The following is a 24,083-nucleotide window of genomic DNA, read 5'->3' as shown; positions in this document are numbered from 1 at the left end:
ACAACCCTCAGGTCATTCATTAATGGGAAATATAGCTCATAGATTATTGCTGTTTTGTTATATTACAGATAATAACGACTCTTTGCTGGATTTAAATCAGCAAAAACCCCACTATTTTACAGATGTTTGCTTTAATTTGAAAGAAAAAAATATATATTTTAAGGATAGAAAATGGTAGATTTATTTTATTTGTTTACAGACTTGCCTGTTATGTTCAGTTACAGATTATGTCGAGTAAAATCACATGAAGTCATCATTTACATGTTGACTCATCAAATCTGCCAATAATGTTTGTATTAAAACCTGTATTTTAAAAAAAAACAATTATTAAATTAATTATTTATGTACTAATTATTATAATTAGTAATGAAATTGCACTGTTTGCTGTATTTAAAGCAAGAAAAATAATATAATTTTACAAATATTTGGCTTTATTTAAAAGATAATTTATATATATTAATATTTAAAACTGGTAAATATGATTGTTATTTTCAAGTTTTCCTGTTTTGTTAAATTACAGATGATCAGATCGAGTAAAATCTAAAAAAAAAAAAAAAAAAGAAAAAAAAAGAAATTATTTACACATTTACTGTAAAAATAAATAAAAGCAGGCCAACTGTACATAAAGTCCATAATAACAATCTGCATTTCTACAATTAAGACTTTGCTCTTTTGCAATGTGTGATCATAAGATCAGACTGTGGTAATAAATCAGCTGTAAGCTTCTTTATTTTATAGATATTTTCTGTTCATGTCACCGTTTTTAAACAGTTTTTCAAGGTTGCTGCATCCCATCATGTTTAAATGTGTTTTGTGGCGCCTCGTTGCCAGATTTTTAAGTTTGTTTGCTTTTTTTTTTGCAGTGTACGTAAGAAATGTTAGTTTCATGCGGTCAGTCGTCTGATCAGAGCAGGCTGGACTTTTAACGAAGGAGGGAGCAAAATATATATATATATATATTTTCAACATTAGAACCTGAAGACATTTTAGTAGCCCCCTGAAAACAACAACTATAAACCCATAAATGTGTTGTTTTTTTTAAAGTCACGGTTGTTATTTCTGTTTCAGGGGACTTCCCAGCCGTCCAACGGCAGCGTCAGCGGCGCCACGCCGTCACGGAAGACCCAGACGTCGGGCCCGAAGGTCCGTAAGAGCGTCAGCAGCCGCATCCACGAGGCCGTGAAGGCCATCGCTCTGTGCCACAACGTCACGCCCGTCTACGAGTCGCACGGCATCGTGAACGGAGAGACGGAGTCCGCCGAGGCCGACCAGGACTTCAGCGACGACAACCGAACGTACCAGGCGTCCAGCCCGGACGAGGTAAATATGAAGCGCAGAGGAACGGGTCTGCAGGTCTGGGTTTACAGGAAAATGTACTGATGAGTTCGAGGGAGTCAGTAATAATCAAAAACGTGGTTCACAGTCAATTAAATGCTGGTTTTTTAACTGTTTTTATGAACAATCTTTAGTGTTTTCTCTGCCTTTCTTTGCTCTCGTCACATTTTCACTCACAGACTGTTCCTAAAAACCTCCTCATAAAAGTTTTACATTAATCTTAACATTTGCCTCAAAAGAACCGCATATTGAGTGATCGATCATGTAGAGCCGGGCTAATTATTTTACGATTAATCGATTAATTTTTCCTCGCTGTTGGCTCGTTTTTTACTGCAATATAAAGTCCAGCAGAAGGAGCGAGAACTCAAATATGCAGAATAACAGTTAAAATGCCATAAATCATAAAAACGTGGAAATTCATACATACAAAAAACATGTTTTTAAGTGCCTACGGGTACATTTCTGCAATTTCTACAAACTAGGTGTCTCCTATCAACTCCAGAAAGACTTTTGACCGTGCTGGAAACAACAACTTGCTGCTCTGTGTGCTAACTTTCAGCCAATACATGGATCAGGTCTGTTTTATTTTGCTCTTAATCGGTTTAATTCGTCTCCTCTCTGCTCTGTGTAAACACATCCTGCAGTTCAGCCGAAAACTCCCTGAATTTTTGTCACGAGACTGTCGGTCGCAGCCGAGTCGATCACGGCTTCTTGCTTGCTGTGAGAACTACAGAATTTTTTGTTTTTAACAGAATTTTATTAGTGGAAACCGTTAATTTTTTGGCAAATTTTTAAGTAAAACCTGTTTAGAGCGATTTTTACATTAGCTGCTTTTTTTTTTTTTTTTTTTACTATCACGGACCATCAGAAAATTTAAAATCTTTCTGTCTTTGATAAATAGTGCAGCTGTGTCAGTTTATTGTAAAGATAACATGCCTTTCAATCCCGCTGGAGGGTTCAGAGGGTTAAATATTTGCAGGAAACATCTGCATGCACATGTAAACATTCTAAACGAGACACCAGTTTGCTGCTCATTTACGTCTATTTTTTTGTCCTTGCACTGCTTCGTAAAACCCGTCTTTCGCCTCTGTGGCGTTAAAAACAGTGGAAACCATCAGCAGCAAACCCCTGTCCGGCCCTCTCTGCAGTTTCCTCTCCGTCTTCAGGTTTATTAGCGATCCTAAATAACCCCGGTTTGTCATAATAGTCGTTTCACGGGCAGAAAGTCAGAGGTCGCGCTCTCCTGGCAGAGGTTAAGCTTTTTAATTGTCTGTATTTGCTTCCTGAGAATTTACTGCCTCAGCCGAAGGAAGAATGCGGCGCGATTTCCCTCCGAAGGCATCTCCACGGCTCTGCCTCCGTCTCCTGTTTCCAGCGTTTATGACTGAGGGCTCAGTCAGGAACAATATATAGAATAAAGATAAAAAATCCTTCTAATTATCCCGCAGGATTTATCTGTGGAGAAATCCGACTAGAATGATGATGATAATTAAATACCAGGGAGAAATTTTTATCAGGAAAAGCTACAGTCGGTATTTGTTTAAGGATGGTTTAATGTATATCGGAGGAGAGTTAATCTCTCCCACTTGGACACCGTTGGCATGTTTATCGCCTCTGACACGTGAAGCTCCGTTAAAGCCTTTGTGCATACTTTCTGCCGAACCCCCCCGAGCAATCAAAACGGAGATAAAAAAAAAAAAAAAAAAAAGTGGCGAAAAGATAAATCTCAGTTTTCCATTCTGCCCGTCTGTCCTCCCCCCCGATCGCTTGATGTATATATTTATTTATATCCGTCTCTCCTCTCTGCATTGTCTCTCTCGCCGTTCCGGATTGATCAATATTTAATTTTCTCCCCGAGACGATGAGAGGTGGCTGTCGGCGGAGCTCTTTCCCCTCTTTGTTCTTCGCTCTCGTCCTTTTTATTTCCCTGCTCTCCGCCCTCGTCGATGCTGCTCACTGTACCTGTGTGGCTTCTAATGAGCGTCATTAAGGAGATGAAGTGGATGAAGTGGGCCGGCTGCTGAGGTCAGAACCTGGGTGACCCGCTGGTACCTGCAGCCTCTGACCTCTGTGATGTCAGACTGCAGCCCTTAATGTGGCCGATCGGTCATGTGAAATTGGTCGTGCACGAGGAGGAAGTACAACAACGAATCAGATTTCTTTGGACCGACCTGCAGCTGAACTTGTTGCTTTTTTTTCTCCCACCAGCTTGTTTCAGGAGCTTTACTTGAGTAGTTGGGTACTAAATCCAGGTATTTGTGGGTTATTTGCCCCCAGGCAGCTGTCAAACAGATGTGTCTTTACATGTCAACTAACTACAACCAAAGAAAACCATTGTTTGGTTGCAGGATACAAAAACTGCGCATTTTCTCTAGAATTAGCTCGACCTGCTAGCCTCGTTAGCCCAAATGAAGTCTGAAAGGACCAAAACATCGAGTGTTTGCAGCATATTAAATATATTTAATCTGCATATTTGTTATTTTCTACTGGCATGATAAAAACAGACGTGGATTCATGTGTTTTTTTTTCCACAAAAATGAGCTGCTGTTGAGCTGTGATATACAAACTAAAGGTCAACCTGGAGTTTTTGGCTAAAACGTCGATGACTTGTTCGTTAGTTTGGAGCCGACTAAATGTTCAGTAAAGTTTAAATTTAGGTTAAATCTAGCGGTCTGTATTAGTTTCTGCAAGTTCAAAGTTGTATTTAAAGGTAGTTTGTTAATCCAGACGCCAAAAATAATCCTAAAGGTGTGTTGATGTAGAGCTTTTCTCTTAATGAAAGTCGTCGCCAATCCAATGAGAATTTGTTCAAATGAAAGCAAATGAACCAACCAGTCGACTTCCAGACTGCAGTGGGTTAAATCAGAAGCATTAAAAAAAACGTGGTGATGTTTCCAGACATCCTCAAAAATATCGGATTCATCCTGGAAGTTTGTTGATGGACAACTTTTAACTTCCAACCAAAGAGGATTTGTTCAGAGGAGAGCATGTCAGACTAGAATAAACAACACAGCAGTGATCATCATTTCATTTCTGTTTGCACAAGAATAAACTCCTTTAAAGCTTTTTCTAATAAAACATATTGAAGTTTATATGTTCTATTCTCACCTTAGAAATGATGTCGATCCTCTGTTGACGTTTTACTGATTTGTGTCTGACAAAACAAGTCTTTTCTCCTTCCTGGGTAGTAAAATATTATCAAAAACCAAAGTTAAACCAGCCAGCTTGTTCTTAAATCCCAGTTTTTGGAAGCTTCTGGTTTTGGGGTCCTTCATTTCCAGTTATTAAAAAGCTGCTGTAGTGTTAAAAAAAGATGGCGGTTGACTGATTACCATCGATTCTCCAACTGTTCCATATCACATCTATCATTTGTATTTGGAATGATGAGCTCCTCGTGTAATTAAAACCCACGTTTTAATGAAACCAGCTCAGTTTTAAACTTATTCTGCAAGAAAATTAAAAACAATTAGAGCGTTTTCAGGTTAATGTGTTGCTACGGATCACTACAATAGAAAAAACCTTCCTGTAAACGGGTCAGTTTGATTAAATCCGAGTTATTTTTAATACAAATTGAGATTTAGAGGAAAAGCTGCAGCCTAAAAAAAAAAAAAGGATTCAAGTTTTAATTTATTCGTCTATAAAATCACTGAATTACAGAGTTCCCGTTTAAAATACTCGTAAAATAAAACCGTATAAAAATGCACGCCGTGTAATTATAATAAACAAAATGTGTTGAAAAGACAGAAAAGTTGCAACACTTTTTATCTGCTGTAGTCTAAGAATAGGAGAAATGGGAAATGAATGGGCTCGTTTCCTTACGTCTTCATCAGCCTGCTTCTGATAAAGTTGGTATTTGTAGGAGCAAAATCACGAGAATATTAATATGAGGTACAAATATACACATAGAGGAGGACAGCTATGATGTAAAATATTTAAAATGCTATCAAAGGTTTGTTTTTTTTAGATTCGATAACTCACAGCATCACTTTTATATACTAATGAGGTTCGTATTACCTCTTTCAGATCTGCGTCAGATTATCTCCAAACCATTTCTGCTCGCTCTTTATATCGTCACAGCAGAATGATTTGGCTGTAAAGGATTTGTTTTCCTGCCGCCGTGCTTCACATGACGACTAAAACGCTGCTGATGGGCTGTTTAACGCTCTTTATGAAGCAGCTCTCCGTTAATGACTCACGTGCAGCTCGCGTTAACGCTGACGAAGTGGTTTCTGATAAAGTGGACTGAAGGTTTCGGAGGTTTCACAACACAGCACACAGATGTGTGTTAAGCAAATACAGGCAGCCCTTTTTTTTTTTTTTTTCTTTTACGGAGCTCAAAGGGGAGAAATGATGGGGTATTAACGGGAAGTTCCAATTTGTAGGTCAGAGTATAATAACAACCTTTGAGTGGGCCAATTGAAAATGAACCCATTGAGGATTGAGTCGTGTGCAGCTGAACGCTCACTCTGGGGCTGCAGTTCCTGCTGAGGAGGGAAAGAGAAACAGAAAAACACTTCATCTGGAGCTGAATGAGGAGAGCTCAGCGGCTCTGGAGACGCCGATGCGTCAACGGAAAGCACATTTCCTCAGCTTACGGTCCAAATGCCTCGTTTTCTCCTCTGCATTTTAGCAATTTTCTCATTTATTTTGGTAAAGAGGGTTCCATAAAATTAATAAGTATGTTTTTTTTTCTCCAGAATGAGCCTTTAAGGGTGAATATGCACAGCAGGAATCAGGATTTAAAGTGAAGTAGGGATGTTCCCATCATGTTTTTGCCCCAATTTGATACCATTTTCCTCAATAAAACACACATCAAGTACATTTAAGTCATTAAAATCCATCCAGTGTATTGGCCTGTAGCGAGCGTTGTGGGGGTTTAGCTAGCGATGGGCCACCATGACAAAGACGTCGCTTAATGACCTCCGACCAGAGCTCATGTTTTTCTGCCTAGTGGTGCCTTTATGGACCAAATCGCGTATCTGTTGACCAAAACAGGACAAATTTCCAAGTACATTTTTGATTAAGGGCTGCAGGTGGCTCGGTGGTTCGCATCGTTGCCTCACAGCTAGAAGGTCGCGGGTTCACGTCCCGGTGAGGACACCCAGGATCTTTCTGCGTGGAGTCTCTAAGTGTAGCCCTGTGATAGACTGGTTACCTGTCCAGGTGAACCTGCCTTCACTCTGAGTCAGCTGGGATAGACTCCAGCCCCCCATGACCCTAGTGAGGATTAAGGTGTAGAGATGACGGATGGATGGATTTAAGATCACGTTACATTAGATTAGATTCACTTTATTGTCAATACAATGCAGTTAGCATCTAACCAGAAGTGCAAAAGTGCAGCTTTATTGTTAAAAATATATTTAACTGGCATTTATATGAATATATGTCATGTTATGAATGGATACGTGCAAATTGTATCTTCGGTGCAAGGGACATTAAAATAGTGCAGTTCAAGTTCTTAAAATCATTTTTACTCACTGTGGGCTCGTCGTTTTCGGCACCTCGATGGAAAATTATGGCTCAATTAAGGAGAAGTCAGAAATGGTTTTTTGTGCAGCATGACTTATAAATAATGTGCTAAATTACAAAAGAAAAAAAACTCTTGTATTGTTTATTTGACAAAATTAGCAAAATAAACCTTGAATCAACATTTACAAAATGTCCGCACAGGTGTTTAAATGGCGGCTCCACATGAAATATTTTACCGCTTAAATTAATTTCCAATCTTGTGTAACACAACCTGCAGTTCAGCCGAATAATTTTTTGTCCAAACTGAGTCACTAATCTCTTCTTGGTAGAGTTGAGGAGCGCANTCTGTCTCTAAGTGTAGCCCTGTGATAGACTGGTTACCTGTCCAGGTGAACCTGCCTTCACCCTGAGTCAGCTGGGATAGACTCCACCCCCCCACCACCCTAGTGAGGATTAAGGTGTAGAGATAACGGATGGATGGATTTAAGATCACGTTTGATTAGATTAGATTCACCTTTAATGTCATTACATAAGTACAAGGCAACAAAATGCAGGTAGCGTCTAACCAGAAGTGCAAAAGTGCAGCTTTATTGTTAAAAATATATGTAACTGGTATTTATATGAATATATGTACGATATATGTTACGAATGGATACGTGCAAATTGTATCTTCGGTGCAATGGACATTAAAATAGTGCAGTTCAAGTTATTAAAATCATTTTTACTCACTGTGGGCTCATCGTTTACGGCGATATAAAATTCTGCACCTCGACGGAAAATTATGGCTCAATTAAAGAGAAATCAGAAATGTTTTTTTGTGCAGTCTGACGAAAATAATGTGATAAATTACAGAAGAAAAAAAACTCTTGTATTGTTTATTTGACAAAACTAACAAAATAAACCTTGAATCAACATGTACAAAATGTCCACACGGGTGTTTAAATGCTTCAGATAAATGGCGGCTCCACGCGAAATATTTTATCGCTTAAATTAGTTTCCAATCTTGTGTAACACAACCTGCAGTTCAGCCGAATAATTTTTTGTCCAAACTGAGTCACTAATCTCTTCTTGGTAGAGTTGAGGAGCGCAGAATTTTACAGCATTGAGTGCAAACGGTTTATTTTTTGGGATCATTTTTTAATTAAACATAAGGAATAAATACTGTGTTTTGATGAAATATTGCAATTTGAAGTTTGAACTTGGTCGATGTTCCCCAAAAAAAACTGGTTCAAGGACAGTCGGAAAGCTGAAAATCCAACGATTCTGTCTGTTTGGACAGTTTCTGATGCTGATAAATGTTGTAATTTTGCCAACTTTTGTAAATATTACATTCAAAACGAGTGGGTTTTGGGGTTCTGAGGGTCAAAAACAATGACAAAACCCTCATTATCGTAAATACAACACTTTGGAATATTGTGTGAAAATATGTCAAAGAGTTATGCTTCCATCATGTCTTACTTGTGTTCACTGGAGGTTTCTCATCAGCCCGTGCTGTGGACGTCTTGCTGTTCCACTCCAGTGTTTTTGTTTTTTTCCGGTGTGGGGGTTAAAATGTTCCCCGCCTGTGAGAGTGTGCTGTGATTGCATGCGTCCCCCAGGTGGCGCTGGTTCGCTGGACGGAGAGCGTCGGCTTGACCCTGGTCAACAGAGACCTGGCCTCCCTGCAGCTGAAGACTCCCTCCGGACAGATCCTCTCCTTCCACATCCTGCAGATCTTCCCCTTCACCTCGGAGAGCAAAAGGATGGGCATCATTGTGCGGGTGTGAACCTCGTGTATGACCGTATTGTGCGTTTGCTTCCTGTGTGGTCCGAGTCATGTGCTGTCAGTGTTGCTGTGGCTTCGTCGTTCCTTGTGCATGTGGAAGCTTTTCAATATGAACGCGTCTCCTGCGTTTGGAGTGTTTGTCCTGCTGGTTGTTTGTTTGTTGATTTCATTTTAAATTTGTTTGTACTTATTCAGGAGGAGTCGACCGGAGACATCACGTTCTACATGAAGGGTGCAGACGTCGCCATGGCGAGCATCGTCCAGTACAACGACTGGTTGGAAGAAGAGGTAAAACCTCACAGATCTACAACTCATCGGACACCCTCGCTCCACAGCTGATTTAGATCTCCTGACACTCTGTATAAATTGACGGTTTTAGGAGTAGAATTGGATTTGATTTAGTGGCTTTTGCAGACGTTTTGCCAACAGTCGCTCGATGCTTTTCTAATTATTTTAACGAAAGCTGCTAGCCATGTTTCCAGTAATGTCTGTTTTTGTGCATTTTGAAGCGTCGCTTTAGAAAAAGTTGGTGAAAATGGTGATATTGGAGCAAAATGCTTCCCCCAGTATTATTATTATTATTATTATTATTATTATTATTATTATTATTATTGCGCTCGCTTGAGGTGGTTTTTAAACATTTTTGAAAAAGCTTTCTGTTCGTTTCTTTCGTTGTCTTTGTCTCCAGACAGCATAAAACATTTTCCAGCACCAGCTAACATGAAGGAATAATTAGGATTTGCTGAAAACAAGACTTAATGCCATTTTTCCTCACGAATACCTCGGTCAAAGAAAAAACATACAATTGGCTGTCATTCTAAAATATCAACGTCACTGCTATTAAAACCAAATTTATTCACACAGCACGTTTAAAACCATGTGCAAGACACCAAGACAGAATAAAACTAGTAAAATCTCCTTCTAAAACTAACTGAAATAGAATAAACAGGCAAAACGGGATAAAAACTTCAATAATAAAAGCATTAAAACCAGCTGACATCCATTAAAAACGTGTGTTTTGAGGCCTTTCTTGATCGATGGAGGAGGAATATTTTATTGAAAGAGGAGGGCTGGTGCACACATTTTGATTTTATATAATAAAATAACAAAAAAACTGCTAAAACTAAAGATTATAATACATATAATTTATACAGTTCTAAGTAAATGTGTGCAGAATGGCAGCTCAGTATCGTCCTCTGTTCATCGGCAGCCGTGTCTTATTTTAAAATCTAACTTTGCGGACACCAGAAGCTTTTATCTGCTCGTGCAAAATACATTTTGACATTATCAGGATGACAAACATGTGCTCAAACAGCAGCTAAATATGAGAATACAATATGTGAAACAGCCGCCTGTAATCAGGACGCGTCACGAGGAGATCACCTCTGCGCTGGTGCAGCTGCCCTCCAAGCTCTTTGTGGAATATGTTCATAATTATATTGGCGTTATTGAGTCATTTAGCACCGGGGGCAGCTTTTGATTTAATTAGTGACCTAGATAAAGTTGGAGTAATTACAGTATGTCATATTCTTGAACAATGGTGCTAATGATGTCCTGTTGGCTGTAATATCCCGCTGTCAGACCGTGCGCTGCGCGTCAATAACCAATCAGCAGGACGGATCGGCCCCGATCGGCGTTTCATATCAAAAATAAACCGCCATCCATCCCCGTTGTTTTATCGCGTCCTCTGGATTTCACCAGAGGGGGTGTTATTCCATATTGATTTCTTTTTTTGGTGTTGGTAACCATATGCAGTTATCGACAGCGCCGAACACGCTGTACTTACGCCGCTGCAGCAGAACAGAGCATCTGGCCCGCGTTCGATCGCACTTCAGCAGCATTGTTAAACGTACACAAACGTTTATTAGAAATACACCACACACGCAGAGAGACTTGGAAGTGAAAGAACTAACCTCAGCGCCTCTCCTGTCGTCTCTGTCAGTGTGGGAACATGGCCAGAGAAGGTCTGAGGACTCTGGTCGTAGCCAAGAAGTGTCTGTCTGAGGAGCAGTATCAGGACTTTGAGGTAATGATGAGCTTCAGTGTTGCAAACTGATCTGTTGCTTCACGATCTCATGTCGTCTTGTCTGTGCGGTGGGTGACACAGAAAAGAAGAGTTCATTTGCAAAAACAGATACCTCCATCTTCACAAACATTCAGAAAACCCAATTTTCCATCATCTCCCTGGGACCATATCAATCCATCTTCAGTTGTCTCTATTGTTGTCATTTCTGCTGAGTCAAATCCACTCAGCTTCAGTTTGATTGATATTATCTCAAGAAAACAACAAAAAAAAACTTTTCTGAAAATCTACAAAAATGGAGTCATCTGTTTTTGTAAATGAACTCTTTATATATCTATATATAGCTATATAAAGGTGTTTCTCTTCTTTTTTGTGACTTGACTTGAAGAAACTTTTTAAGGAAGGATTAAAAAAAACAAGCAAATCCAAGAAACCTCATAAAAATATCCACAGCGAGCAGAAATGTGTAAAACGTTCACCTAAGAATGTGCAAATGAAGGTTCCTCAGTGTTTTGTAATATATGCCACATGATTGTAGAGAACATCAGGTCTCATACGACTTATTAGCCTCCTCTTATATATGAGAAAACCAATTCAACTTACACGCAAAAGCTGCCTTTATGATATTTATGCAGCATTGTTAAACTAAATCCTAAACTTTTACCTGTCAGTTTGCAGATGATTTTAAAGAATTAAGTGATAAAACCAAAGTTGTCTCACGTCCTTATTTGTAACGTCAACATCTGACTGTGTTTTGTTTTGTTTAATGTGTTACTCGGGCTTGATTACAGTAGAATCTACTGTGTTTTACAACTTACAGTACTTTTACATGCTTCGTTATAACCAGCCCAACTGTCCCGCAAGAGAATAAACACACAGTTATTGTGGACGTTGCTGTTTATAGACGTATTGATTCACAGTTTGGTCGTTTCCGGGGCTTTGGTTTGTGGTTCTGTTTGACTTTAGTGTATTTCTCGTATTTATGTGGAGGACAAAGTCATAGAAAAACCTGTTTATTACTGATTTAGACAAATATAAAAGCTATTTTTTTAAGAAAAAAAGAAAAAACAACAACATGATAGACAAAAAAAAACAAAACAGATGCATGTAATTGTCTCTGTATCAAATCCACATAACAAAATATTATTCTCTTAAACTGTTGCAGATGCACAGTCATTTTTGAATATGTAATATTAGTTTTATTATCAGCGGTCCTTATCCTCATCTCGTTTCCTTCTCCCAAGGTTGGAAATGTGTTCTATGTTCTAGTAACAGTATTATTTTAGACCTCTGCTCAGTGTTTGCTTGGTGTTCTACATTCATGTACATGTCGTCATCAAAGAGCGTTCACCAGGCTTTTTGTGGACGGAAACCAAAACGGTTCTTTTCAACTTGTTTTTATAGACACTGATCGACTTTCATGTATGAAACAAAAACTAGAAAGTCGTATTTTAAGGACAACCGTACGTCTGTGGTGTTGCTTTCCTATTTACTGCACGATTTTCTTCTGAATTTGCCTTTTTGTACAGAACCGCTACAACCAGGCGAAGCTGAGCATCCACGACCGAGGGCTGAAGGTGGCGGCGGTGGTGGAGAGTCTTGAGAGGGAGATGGAGCTCCTGTGTCTGACCGGCGTAGAAGATCAGCTGCAGGCGGACGTTCGGCCGACGCTGGAGCTGCTCCGAAACGCTGGCATTAAGGTCTGTGCCGAAATGTGACTAGACCGCCAGAATAATGGTCTGGGCCTCGACAGTATCGCTTTGCAGGTTTCAACTTCAGCAGCTTCACTCGTGGGCTGTCTGCTCCTGGACATGGTGGCTTGTGTCATTAAAAACAGCTCACCAAAATGTGTTTCTGAAAACACCAGAGCTTGCTTGCACACTTATTAGGAAGCATTGAAGTGATGTATCCAGTCAACACCTACGTCATGCCGGAACGTTCTGCCTTATAAGTCTTAGCAGGAACTTATGACGGAAAAACAGGGAGAAAAAGTTTAATATCTGGCCATGTCCCTAACTTGGAATGTTTAAATTATTTTTATCGCATGCATCTATCTGTTTCCATGCAGGAATGCAAAATAAAGCCATAAAAATATCTGCCAAGTTCCCCCACTCCTGTGTAGAAATGCCACACTAGTATTTTACACTTCGTCAAGTCTCCTAGAAGTCTTTGTCACGACGCTCCTTTACCAGCTGAACTCCCACAATGCTCTCTCCCGACTCCTCGCTACTGTATTTCGCCCTAAGGTGGAACAAGCAGGTGCTACATCTAATCTACAGGATTTGAAGTGTGTATTATCTAAGACAATGGCCAAATATTAAATTAAAACAGGTAGAAAAAGCCTATTTTTTTTAGGAATGTCCCAAACCAGAGCCTGGGATCAGGACAGCTCACAGAGACGTTTAAGCGGTTGGCGCTGGGTAAACCCATCCCCAGTTCTTAACATCTGTTGCTTTGCTAGAATGCTAAATAATCAACTTTTTTTTTTTTTTTCACACTTTCTTACCTGCTTGATCTGAATTGGCATCCCAGAAGTCTTTGTAATGGCGCTTCTTTACCAGCTAAACTCCCACAATGCTCTCTGCCCGCCAACACAGAGATGGCTGCCTCCTCACTACAGTATTTAACTGTACGGTGGAACAATCAGGTCTTACAGCTGTTTTTTAATATTTAAAGTGTGTATTGTCATAACCTTGTGCCTGATTCTTTTTTTTTTTGTCATCTGTTTCCATGCAAACACAAAATACAACCGCAAAAAATAGCTGTTAGATGGTCCACCGATATGTCAGAATACCATTCTAGATTATTCCAGCCCAGTTGGTTCCACTTGCTTGCCAACCTGATCTAAATAAACCTACTAGGAGTCTTTGTCATGGTGCTCCTTTGCTGGCTAAACTCCCACAATGTAGTACGGTGCAGCTACCAGGTACTACAGCTCATCTACAATATTCAAAGTGTGTGTTATCTAAGAAAATGGCATTAAATATGAGGTTATTCGTATCGGGAGCAAACAGTCTAATAATTCCTGATTGGGAATTACTTTAATTCATGTGTCTGTTGACCAGATATTGTCGTCGGATTTCACTCACAACATCTTTCAATCTTGTTTCTGCTCAGATCTGGATGCTGACCGGAGACAAGCTGGAGACGGCGACGTGCATCGCTAAAAGCTCCCATTTGGTCTCCAGAAACCAACACATCCACGTCTTCAAACCGGTGCTCTTGTCTTTTATAATTCTCCCCTCGCCGTTACAGCATAATGCGCCCACTCGATGGGACGCGGCAGAAAGCCTAAATGCTCTCGTGGCTAATTGCATTGTGTGGCTCTCGAGCAGGTCTCCAACAGAGGAGAGGCCCATCTGGAGCTCAACGCCTTCAGAAGGAAGCACGACTGCGCTCTGGTCATCTCCGGAGACTCCTTGGAGGTACTACAGCACCGCATGCGAACGTAGCGCAGCTCGCAGTGACATTTCCCCGCACAGCAGATGATGCTGAGGATGCAGCCAAACAGGCGAGGAGAGAATAGGGAGGCGCTTCTCGGCCAAACATAATACTTGTGGGGTTCGCTCAAGGTCTCGGGGATTTAGAGAGAGAAAAAAAAAACAAATCACTAAAACAACTGGAACATTGCAGGAAAGCCGAGCAGGAGTTTCAGCGTTTCTGCAGGTCTTTCAGTATCCAGTGTTGTGTTTCAGGTGTGTCTGAGGTATTACGAGCACGAGTTTGTGGAGCTGGCGTGTCAGTGTCCGGCCGTGGTCTGCTGCCGCTGCTCGCCGACCCAGAAGGCCCAGATCGTCCGGCTCCTCCAGCAGCACACCGCCAACAGAACCTGCGCCATAGGTGAGTGTTGACGGGTAGAGGGCAGCGGGTTTGCTCACCTGTGAGGCAGCTGGCTCCGATCCACCGGCAGCCTGGGAAAATCTGTTAAAGCCGAGGCTCCGGCCCTCAGGGAGGAAAATGTATAAAACAGTCGAGTGGGCGGACTAATTAAATAAGCAGCCCTGTTTCATACTTTGTTTGACATGAACTGCTCGCTAAAGCGCATCTGAGCAGCGCTGTTCAGCTGCACGGGTTTCAATCAGGCTGTGGAAAATAGATTTAACCTGACATGAATGTAACTGAGAGGTTAAACTGGTGTGTTACCTCATGTGCCCACAAGATGGCAGCAAAAACTCACTGAGAAGCACTCGCAATCACCACAGCCGCTGCTTTTACAGCCTCTAATGGACTTTGTCAAACGGGATTTTTAACGTGTGTTTTCCATTTTGCGTGACAGGTGACGGAGGAAACGACGTGAGCATGATCCAGGCTGCAGACTGTGGTATCGGCATCGAAGGAAAGGTAAATGACCTCCGTAAACCGCCTGAACACGGATAATAATCTGTGTTCAGAATCAAGTTACAAAGTGCTTCATAAAGTCAAACAGGCGACGGACAGAAACACAACGTGGTGCATAAAAGCAGCACAGTGCAGGAAAAGGTTAAAAACATACTGCTGAAAGAAATACAAGACAAGAAAGGTGTGTTTTTATCACCTTTAGTCTTCAGCCGGGTCTCTGGAGCAGACTGAAGATCTCTGGTGCGTAAAGTACAAAAAGCTCAGAGGAAAAAAAAGTGTTATGAAGGGCCTTAAAATCTAAATCCTACTGGGGGCCGGTTTAAAGAGGCTGAAATAGGAATAATTTGAATGTTTCTTTTCTTAGTTTTGCTTCTGGCAGCTGATCAGTAGATTTTATTTTTTTTTAGTTTAAGGCAGTTGCAGTAATTTAAGAAGGACAAAATAAAAAATGTAAAAAATGCTCTTGGTGTGTTTAGAAGTTAAAACATAAAATATAAAGACATAAACGAGATGCCAAGAGGGTTGAACTTTATGCAAAAGTGGACCACAATCATATACATAATAATAATAATAGTAAATTAACAATGTGTCTGAAAACTGAGAATAAAACCGTGATGCTTAAAACGTGTTGAGTTTTAGACTTTAGACGAGCGTGACTTCCTGACAGCTCGAGGTTCAAATCAAGTCCCCGTTTTTCATACAGCTATTTTAAAACAGAGTGCTTGAATATTGGTGTCAGGACCCTGTGGTGTCATTTTAACAATAAAAACTCAATATTTGACATATTGCGGATTAAAACCCTACAAATGTGATATAAAATACAACCTAACCTGACTGTAGCACATAGTAATGATTACAGAGATTAACCCGATGTTGTTTTGCACAGATTGTGGTTTCCTTTACGTTCTGTTTTGTTAAATGCTAGTTCAGCGCAGCATCTTTTCATGTGTCCTTGTTGCTCACAGGAAGGGAAGCAGGCGTCTCTGGCTGCAGACTTCTCCATCACTCAGTTCAAACACATCGGTCGCCTGCTCATGGTTCACGGCAGGAACAGCTACAAGCGCTCGGCGGCGCTCGGACAGTTCGTCATGCACAGAGGCATGATCATCTCCACCATGCAGGTACGGCTGGGACCCAACAGAACTCTGGACTTGTTTGTGCTTCTCGTAAAGTTGTTTTGTTTTTGAATATTGTTTTGAGTTTACTTTGGCTGAGATCATTTTCCACTCTGGGTGCCGGAAAGTTCCTGTCTGACTTTCTGTTTGCTACCCTCAGGCCGTCTTCTCCTCCATATTCTTCTTCGCCTCAGTGCCCTTGTACCAGGGTTTCCTCATGGTCGGGTACGTTAGCTTCTCCAGAACCCTTGTGGGGCCGACACAACACAACACAACACAACACAGCACAGCGCTGTGGAGGCGTTTGATAGTGTAAGCTTGTTGTCTTGTTGCCCATCCTCTCCCTCTGAAGCCTTCTGTCTGTTCTGTGCAGGTATGCCACTATTTACACCATGTTCCCTGTGTTCTCTCTGGTTCTGGACCAAGACGTGAAGCCTGAGATGGCTCTGCTCTACCCAGAGCTTTACAAAGACCTCACCAAGGTATTCTGCCATTTTTAATCTAATCATTTGAAACCTCGTTAAAGTGTCGCACTCACGGATGTTTCTCTCCTGCAGGGGCGTTCGCTGTCCTTCAAGACTTTCCTTATCTGGGTTCTGATCAGCGTCTACCAAGGTACGGCGCAGACGTTTGCTCTCAAAGTTCGATTTCACCGCCATTCGTGACACGAGTTTGCTGCAAAGTTTGCACCAGAACCGAGCCGAACACGACGGCGTCTCCTGGAGAATGAGCGGTCTGACATTGCAGACTGTCAAAGCAACTCCTCGACCACCATTTCATCATGCGCGCTGGGTCTAATGCCAGGGGTCCCCGGGCCCCTGCAAACCCTCACACAGTCTGTTTCTCAGTATCTAAGGTTTCCAACCGCCATCCGCTTTTACATGCGGCCTTTTGTCCGTCCAGTAAATCGATATTTCTGTAATCGCTAAGCCATGCAGCGTGTGAGAAAGATCTATGTTCCTGCTCGAGCGTGACTTCCTGACAGCTCGAGGTTTTTTTAATTAAAGGCCGATACCGGGTGGAGAAAAAAAAAAGAAAAAAAAGGTAAAATAAAGACGGGAGGAAAATATTAGGCACCAATCAGGCTTCATTTATTACAGAGTTTGAGTCGCTGGAATGCAACGTATGAAGACTGTATGAAAAAAAAAAAAAGAAAGGCAATTATGCGATCAGTTATAGGCTATTAGGCTCAATTTGTGTTATGATGAAACTAAAGGCTATCGGGATTCAGCGGGCGCCTGAAGATGACTGAGTGTCTGGAGATGTTTACCGGAGTGAGACACACTAGAACACATTGTGCATCTTGTCGTCCTCATAAACGCAGTTATTGAATCTTATCTCCAGACGCATCCGTATTTAACTCGGTGTCCCGGTGGAGGGCGCTGATGATCGGGGCCAAATTAAAACGGCTTGTTGTCGTTCTCATACGGGTGCTTCGATAGTAAGCCATATACTATGTGGATGATTCGATGTGAAATCAAGCAAATTTAGGAAAAAAAGATTCCCCCAGACCTCCTCAGAATCAGCTGGTTCTTTATCTACAGTAGCTTTAGTTGATTTAATGAAAACATGCAAAGTTTTACCTTCATGCTGTGAATATTTTCAGACTTAAAGGCCCCTGAATTCCAGATTTATCACTTGTTCCATCATTTCTGAGCTTCAGAACTTCATCAGTGCAGCAGATAGACACCTGACATTTTAGGAGGAAGAACACATCTGAATTGCTTTAAAACCTCCAACCAAAATATCTACAGCAACTTTAGTGTATATTTAATGACGCCATGCGGAGTTTTACCTTCATACTGTGAATATGTTTAGAGTTAAAGGCCCTTGAAGTGCATGGAGGTGAGTTGAAACTGCAACCAGATCAGTTTTACATCCATCCAGGTGTCACAGTCTGAACACTGAATCTGTTTTTTGTGTGTGTTTTATTAAGAACTGAACGCTCAAAGCTTGTGATTTGTCCAAACTATTCTAAAAATGTGAACACTAATTTGCGAGTCCTTAAAATATGCCTTGATTAGAAAATTAGTCATAATCAGCTGGTTTGTTCTGGAGGTCCAACGGTCCTTCCATCGTCTAGAACTGGTTCTGACCATCACACATGCTGATGTGAGCCTGGAAAGTTTACCCATAATGCACTTTGTAAAGTTTTCTCTGGTGAATGATCAGAACCAGAACCACATCCAGGGTACCAATGATTGTGTCGTACATCCCATAATACTGATGCTACCAGCTGGTTAGAGAGAAAATTAATCAAAAACAGATTTAGGCTTTACTCATTGTGACTCCTGGGTGGAAGTAAAAGTTATTAGGTTGCAGTTTGGACTCACTTCTGTGGCCATTAAAGGTCTGTTATATACTAATACACAAACTCTGCACGACTTCATTAAATGTCATGAAGTTACTGTAGATAAGAAATCAGCTGATTGTGAGGAGGTCTGGGGGGACACGCTGGTGGATTTTTCATGAATTTTCGTAGCTGTGATGTAGGGAAACCCACCTTTATCGCACTTTACCTCCACAAACCCTCCGTGTGTCTCCTTTGGCGCCCCCAGGTGGCATCCTCATGTACGGCGCTCTGGTGCTGTTCGAGTCGGAGTTCGTGCACGTGGTCGCCATCTCCTTCACGGCGCTCATCCTGACCGAGCTGCTCATGGTGGCGCTGACCATCCGGACCTGGCACTGGCTCATGGTGGTGGCCGAGTTCTTCAGCCTGGGCTGCTACCTCGCCTCGCTCGCCTTCCTCAACGAGTACTTTGGTGAGTCTCGCTTTTGTTTTTTTGTACAATCCGTTGAGTCTTTTATGAAATTAGTTTTGTGTGTTAAAGGCGGAGGCAGTGATTCTAATCTGACACTTTTTATATCAGAGTTGTCGGCGTGAGAGAAATTGTAAATATCGTAAATACGTACATCTAAATAAAACTTGCTAAACATCAACAGTCTTTCTCCAGAATCACCTTTAATGAAAACTGTGCAACAGAGATAGATGTAAGAAAAGCTTCACAGGACAAGATGTTTGGTGCTACAGCTGTTTATTTATTTATTCTAATGAGACTGATGTAGTTTTTTTTATTATTATTATTTTGATCAGGGCCAGTGTTGATTATTCTTAATGACAGAGATCAATAACTGATGCATATTTGCAAAAAAAATATAAAAATCTTGGTGTCAAAATTAAGAATAACACAAATTCTAACACAAAGCTTGGTTGGAATATATTTTTTTAATTAATATTTTACATGTTTAATCAAAAGAGAACTCGGCTGCGGCTGCATCAGAGCCTAAATGATTGGGTTTTTACTTATATAGGTAATCAGTTTAAAACATGATATAAATTCCTGAATATCAGCTCTGATAATTAGCCAGACCCATAACTGGTGGACCTACTTGCTATCCACTCATCTGACGAGTGTTTTCTAAATAAATGAGTTTCTGTGACAGATTTTTCCCATGAAATGCCACTTTTCAGTCTGAACAACGTCCCAAACCCCAGAGAAATTCACTTTATTGCCCAATTAAGGCTGAAAAATGACTGAAACAGTGACTCAGTTACCAAAATAGCGACTAGCTAAATCATTTCAGGCTGTTTTCTGTGTTTGCTGAGGACGGATCCAAGTGAGCTGCTGCTTCAACAGCTGAGAGAAATTAAAACTTTACTGTCGCTTCGACGTGTCCCGTAGTGAATGAGTCTGGTTCACTGCACCTGCTTTGTGTTTAGCTCGACGTGAAGCTACTTCTTGGATCATCCTGTAGCTCAACCTTCAGCTCTGTGCTCTTATTTCCTCCTTCTTCTTCTTCTCCTCCTCCTCTTCCTCTCTTTCTACTGCACTCACTGTTTCTGCTGCACTTCTTCTGCTTCTGTACGTCGCCTCCAGGCATAGGCAGGGTGTCCTTTGGAGCTTTCCTTGGTAGGTCTGCGGCCTGCGAACTCGCCTCATCCATCTCCGTCCTGTGTTGTTCCTGTTTCGTTTTGTTTCATTGCATCGGTGTTTTTTGCATCAACGTGCTCTGCAGGTGTGTGTTGTCTTTGTGTGTGTTGTTCGTGGAATGAATGGCATGACGCCGAGTCCTCCGTGTTGTGAGTCAACGCATCAAGAACCACGTCTGATTTGGACTTCCTGAGATTTTTCCCAACTGTTGTGTTGCTTTTACATCTTGTAATGAAATGTTGTTGATTCCTGCTTTACTAGATTGTCTATAACGAGGGATGTCCCGAAGCGAGGACGCTAGGGAACAAAAATTATTAATAATTTTCTTCATCAGCAATTATCAACACTACTCCTGTTTTTAGTCGATTTGGGCCACAAAGATCTATTGAATATGCCTGTCCTAGATTAATCGATTATTTGCCCTTAATAATCCAACAGATTAAAAATGTATTCACTAATAAGGCAGAAGATGTCAGAAAATGTGTTGTAGATCAGCTGCAGTACCTGGTTGTTCCACCAGGTGGAGCCTCCTCCTGTTTAATACTGTAGATACTTGGACTACCGGCAGCTTCGCGTTGGTGAGCAGAGAGCATTGTGGGAGTTTAGCTAGCAACAGGTATCATGACAAAGACCTATCAGATGCTTCATAGCCTTCAGCAGAGCTAATAAGTTGTAAAGAACCGAAACCAACAAGGGCTAATTAAGTAGAAGATGTTGCAGAGCTACTTCTTGTTGATCAGTTAAAAACTTCTGTGGGTGGCTCAAATATCCAAAATATTAAAAACAACAAATCTACGTTTACATTGCGCACAACCCAACCTGTCGAACTAACGTTTGTGACCTGAACATTTGATCTAAAGCAACAAATCAAAATGCACGTAAGTAAGTGGTGGGAGTTCGTGTGTTAGAAAATGTTCTGCGAGGCCTTATAGGTACCAGCCAGAGCATCCATGTTGTTTACCAATAACTGCGTGGGAGCACGTTGTTGCTAGTAGTTAGCAGTTCATTATCAAAGTCAATCAGTCAGATGATGTACGGCATTAGAGTGGCAAATGTCACATGATGCTGGTTAAGGTGGATTTGTTTTGACTTGTAATTGTGTCCGCCAAGCTCATTTTATCGATTATTGATTAATAAGGCTGGAAGTTCTTCAATATTTGTTTAGTGTCACAGAGGTCTTTGTCGTGGTTCCCCTTTAATAGCTAAACTCCCACAATGCTCTCTGTTTGCTAACATGAGTTACCTATAGTCCAGGTGATACCTCCTCTTGTGCCTAGTAAAGTAATAATTCCTAAGAGGCTCCACCTGGTGGAACAACCCGGTACTACAGCTGATCTACGACACATTTTCTGGCATCGTGTAGAGACAACAGGTTTTCTCCGTCTCTCTGGAGCTTGTGGAGCCTCAGTTCATCCGACCAGACAGGGTTCTACTGGAGCTTCACAACAAGTTTCCTGAACACCATCAGAACATTAAGGAGCAGCTTGATTCTAGTCACTTTGATATACATTCAGTGGGTCTTATGTAGGAAAACAGTACTGGATTGGGACTCAGTATTTGCAGATGCTAATTATTAAATGATTCGTATGATATCAGTAGCAAACAAACCCTCGATCTGGACATCCCTACGTATTCATTGGTCCAGTTTTGACTCACCTGTTGTTTCTTCCTTCCAGACTTGTCTTTCATCACGACTTGGCCTTTCCTGTGGAAGGTTTCCGCCATCACGCTGGTCAGCTGTCTTCCTCTCTACATAATCAAATACCTGAAGCGCAAGTTTTCACCGCCGAGCTACTCCAAACTGTCCTCGTGAGCCGAGCCGGGGATCATCATGTCGGCCGGTTCTGTAGCTCGGTGCTTCTCTGAGGGTTTCTACTTTCAGCACTTTTTTTTTCTTTTTACTCACTGATGGAACCACTGGAACAATCAGAGACCGGGAGGAATCTTTGGGTTTTTTGTCGCTGAGATTACTTGAAAAGATGGAGCACATAATTTAAAAAAAAAACAAACTGCACAAACATGGATTTACTCGCGGCTGCACTCTGAAGGCCTGAGAACACTTGACCCGGTTTTGTGGAAGAGGGTCGATCTGCCTTCGTTTGTTTTAAAGCATTTAGACAAAATCGGCTCCGAGCGTCGTTTTATACGGTTCGGATGCTTTTCTTTGGATTTTTATAAGTGGTGTTTTTTTTATTTCTTTCTTACAGGTGTTGGACAGTGTTGAGTTGCTCTAAGGGACAAAAGATTTCACGTTTTCCTGCGTTACTGTAAATAAAGCCTTTACATGCAGCTGCGGTTGCGGTCGATGTGAACCTCGCCGTGTTCAGACGTGCATTAACCAAAAGAAAACACTGTTCATCTGCAGAATCTTCCTGAGACCGGCTTCGGAGTGAACGTCCGCCGTCCTTTACGTTTTTCCAGCCGGTCCGGCGTCTTCGTGGTATAGAACCAGCACTTCATAGCGACATTTTGCATATTTGGCCTTGATTGTACCGCCTAGCTCTACCTTCACGATGTCTGTCGGTGGCCGCCGGCGCTCCTGTCGGGCGGCGGCTTCGCTTTGTGCCTCATTACGACGTACGTTCATGCATTGAAGCATCTGATGTCAAACAATCACAGGCGTTTTGTTTTTGAAACCTGCTGCTTTGTTCTTGAAAAACTCAAAAAGTCACAACGAAGGATCCAGAAACACTGGCGGCTGAGTATTTTTAGGCCTTTTTTTTGACAATGTATGACTCCTTCGGGCTTCTTGTGGACTCTTTCTAAGGAGGAATGAGTTTTATCATTCACTCCGTTTAGATGTTAAGTGTGTTTGAAGGAATAAAACTGATCTTTATAAATGTACAAAGCAGAGCGTAGTTCAGCTGTGTTGATTAGTCAGTTTGTCGTTTTGTTCCCAATCATAATTGAGTTAAACTCAGGTCGATCATTCCTAAACTTTAGTTCTGTTCTGTTGTTAAAACTGCAGCGACGGCACTGCAGCATGTAGCTGTAAGACGACGGAGGAGAGGATCTGAGGGTTGAACCTCTGAATGCTGATTCCTGTCTTTTCTTGTGTTTGTTTCCTTTCCTGTGAACTTTGCTCTCCATGTCGTACACTGCGATTTCTAACAGTTGTTTAAAACGTTGTTGTTGATGAACGAGGAATAAAACGAGAAGGTTGATGCCAACAAGGTCCCAGTTTTTGATGTGTTTGGACGGAAGACGGTGAAGTTTGTCTCGCGGCCACTAGATGGAGACAAAGACTAAACACTGGATGTAAAGGAGGATTTAAGTTTAGTGTAAACTGGATGATTGAGCTTTTAGAGACTCTGCTCCAAGTTTAGCAAAATTCTGAGATTGAAAAAAAGCACTTCTATTGGTGTTGAAGCTCCTACAGTCCAACATTTCTATGTGAAGGCCTCCAGACGTCTGTGTTCAGCAGTGTTACGTGTTAAATAGGTTTTATTCTCTCGTCTTCCTGCTGCTGTAAACCAGCGTTTATGTAAAAATAATCATCAAAACTTTGAATCTTCTTCTGATGTTGTCACACTTTTAGATGGAACAGATTTTTCTTTTATAAACTTTTAAAACCAGCAAAATAAATGTTTCATGCTTCAGGGATTCAGTGTTGACGACTATTAACCCTGTTTCAGTGTACAGGCCTCACTTTAAAAACAAATTACTTTTTTTTTTCACTTCACTGTAATTTTCTTAATAAATTGTTTTAGAAAGTGTTTAAAAATTATTATTTTTATTATATTTTCTAGTAAATGTAGAAATAAATTAATATTTTTCTTCCCCTGTAATTTTACTAGTTATTTTTAATTTAACAAAACAGAGAAAATCTGTAAAACTTTAGTTTTTAAAAAATTATTTACCAGAAAAAAATTGCTATATAAATTTATTTTATTTCATTTATACATGTACTGGAAAATCTAATAATTCTAATACTACGATTAATAATAATGCTCACCTAAAAAAAAATCTGTATTTTTATAAATACTAATTAATTAATTTGGAAAAACAAATATTAATTTGCTCAATAACTGGAAAATAAATAATATTTCTACTACTATTAATAATGATAATCATCATAATAATGCTTGCCTAAAAAAAAAAAAAGC

The 24,083-nt window shown here is 40.8% G+C and overlaps 1 protein-coding gene across 1 annotated transcript in view; it reads left to right on the top strand.

Annotated features, from left to right (window-relative positions):
• atp9b (ATPase phospholipid transporting 9B) overlaps positions 1-23,147 on the top strand; it is a 66,679-nt gene extending 43,532 nt beyond the window's left edge. Inside the window, exons 15-29 of the mRNA XM_008299676.1 lie at positions 1,069-1,320; positions 8,403-8,564; positions 8,765-8,857; positions 10,512-10,595; positions 12,122-12,292; positions 13,710-13,808; positions 13,928-14,017; positions 14,288-14,432; positions 14,869-14,933; positions 15,896-16,051; positions 16,206-16,270; positions 16,419-16,527; positions 16,603-16,660; positions 18,604-18,807; positions 21,654-23,147. Coding sequence (XP_008297898.1) covers positions 1,069-1,320; positions 8,403-8,564; positions 8,765-8,857; positions 10,512-10,595; positions 12,122-12,292; positions 13,710-13,808; positions 13,928-14,017; positions 14,288-14,432; positions 14,869-14,933; positions 15,896-16,051; positions 16,206-16,270; positions 16,419-16,527; positions 16,603-16,660; positions 18,604-18,807; positions 21,654-21,790 — 1,890 coding nt within the window. The 3' untranslated portion in view covers positions 21,791-23,147. The remainder of the gene's footprint in view (positions 1-1,068; positions 1,321-8,402; positions 8,565-8,764; positions 8,858-10,511; positions 10,596-12,121; positions 12,293-13,709; positions 13,809-13,927; positions 14,018-14,287; positions 14,433-14,868; positions 14,934-15,895; positions 16,052-16,205; positions 16,271-16,418; positions 16,528-16,602; positions 16,661-18,603; positions 18,808-21,653) is intronic.
• Positions 23,148-24,083: the final 936 nt, after the last annotated feature.

The sequence above is a fragment of the Stegastes partitus genome, unplaced genomic scaffold (assembly GCF_000690725.1).
Source record: "Stegastes partitus isolate 25-593 unplaced genomic scaffold, Stegastes_partitus-1.0.2 Scaffold1448, whole genome shotgun sequence".
In the NCBI taxonomy this organism is placed as follows: Eukaryota; Metazoa; Chordata; class Actinopteri; family Pomacentridae; genus Stegastes; species Stegastes partitus.
This window is presented reverse-complemented; position numbering and strand designations above follow the sequence as displayed.